Source organism: Sycon ciliatum, chromosome 4, assembly GCF_964019385.1.
Source record: "Sycon ciliatum chromosome 4, ocSycCili1.1, whole genome shotgun sequence".
Lineage (NCBI taxonomy): Eukaryota > Metazoa > Porifera > Calcarea > Leucosolenida > Sycettidae > Sycon > Sycon ciliatum.
This window is the reverse complement of record NC_088646.1, coordinates 4,528,480-4,530,277: the sequence shown is the minus strand read 5'-3', so window position 1 is coordinate 4,530,277 and position 1,798 is coordinate 4,528,480. Positions and strand designations below refer to the sequence as shown.

The 1,798-nt window shown below is 48.6% G+C and overlaps 1 protein-coding gene across 1 annotated transcript in view; it reads right to left on the bottom strand.

Annotated features, from left to right (window-relative positions):
* Window positions 1–1,205, bottom strand: part of LOC135814026 (ras-related and estrogen-regulated growth inhibitor-like) — a 4,916-nt gene extending 3,711 nt beyond the window's left edge. Inside the window, exon 1 of the mRNA XM_065327070.1 lies at window positions 964–1,205. Coding sequence (XP_065183142.1) covers window positions 964–1,081 — 118 coding nt within the window. The 5' untranslated portion in view covers window positions 1,082–1,205. The remainder of the gene's footprint in view (window positions 1–963) is intronic.
* Window positions 1,206–1,798: the final 593 nt, after the last annotated feature.

Below are 1,798 nucleotides of genomic sequence, written 5' to 3'. Positions count from 1 at the left end.
ATTGTAAAAATTTAATGTAATGCCACTGGGCCTTGAGTGGTTGACTTGGGCAGGTTTCACTGTACATGTACATGTACTGTATCAGTAGTACAATGCTGGCAACTGAAATCCGACCCCCTGAGCTCACATCGCAAAGACCCAACACGGGATACGCTAGAATGTGAATGCACCGCTAAGGGGTCGGATTTCAGTTGCCAGCACTGTACAATGCACTTGTCCAAGTGTGAGATGCCAACAATACATGGCCCTACTAGTAACCATGACAACTTTTGCACAATAGTACAGTACTGTGCGTGTGTGGCAGTGTGACTTACACACAAGTTGCACGCTGTGTTACCATGGTTACTGAGGTGGAGGGGCACTGTCTCTATACTCAATTCAAGCGTATGCCATTATCATTCGAAAAAGACATTGTCAAGGCCAACCTGAGAACATTCTCTGCTTTCGTAGAGTAAAATCTGCCAAGGTGACCATCCATCCTAAAGCCTAAAGCCTAAAGCCTAAAGCCTAAAGCCTAAAGGGGGTCACTCTGATTATGCGACCACCTGTCTACACTACAGGTTATAGCCCAGCTTAGTAGATATGGGGGACCACTACAACCTGCATGGCCAAAGTCGCCTCTTCCGGTCATTTGACCTCTGGTAGGTCTACAGAGTACGTCTACCTCGGTTACTTCGAAGTATAGTACAGATTACTCTTGGTCAAGTAACTAACCAGTTAGTTGGCGGTGCATTATTCTGAAGTAACAGTTTCACGATACTAACGTTAGTAGTACAATTATTGTCATGTTGACTAACATAATCATAAATGGGCCTAGGCTTCGCCGTGCACACAGCACACAACACACATATAGCAGCAGGACACGGCACTACCACAACCACGGTCGTGTAGACTTCAGTACAGCACCGCAGAATGCCGAATCCTAAATGGAATCCGAATGCGGCAAGGAAAGGCTCTTCTTACCCGACTTTCCTACGTTGGCCGCTCCGACCACGGCCACTCCGAAACTGGAAGCCAGCGTCACACGAGCTTCGCAAGTGAGGGAGCCACACCGCTCACAGCCATGTTCGCTCACGTCCATCCTGTCGTTTATATTGCCCCCAGTTTTTACTCCGCCCAGCCAGGCCCAGCACCCAGGAAGGTACAGAACACTATTGCAACTGTTTTACAATCTCTGCATAACAGTAGATCTACGGCTGACTAGTCGCCACAGTACCGGTCTGATTATGGCTGAGGTCCAAGGTAGCCACAGTCCTTGTGCCTTGTGGGTCAGTTGTCTCTTGCCTTGTGTGAAAGCATAAAGCCATGAACTAGCACTATTCGCAGCTAGGCAAGAAATCAACACGAGCAGAAAAAACGAAGCTTCCGCTATTTGGCAGTTTTTGCGTTGACATCTCGACAAGCTGTGGCTGTGAGAAAAGCGTTGGCTTCTTGTGAAGGATCTCATGTGCATGTGTAGCAGCGATGCTACACCCCAGTCCTGGTCTCGACTCTTGATCGACCACTGCCGGACCACGCAGAAAACTGTGTTTCTCCGGGTGTGCAAGCTACTCTGGGTCTCGTTGTTGGTTGGCATCATGTTTCCCTTCATTCTCTGAGTCACCCTCATCATCCTTGTTATGTTACCCACTAGCGCTCGTCACCTCGTCGGTCTTCAATCACTGACTGCTGACTGGGAGACTCTCTACTACGACTACGAGTGTGTACTCTGGCTCTGCACGTACTTCGCATGCACATCGTCATGTAGATCTACATGACTGTAGTCCACATCCTTTATTGCTGAACCAGGGAGTCGTAT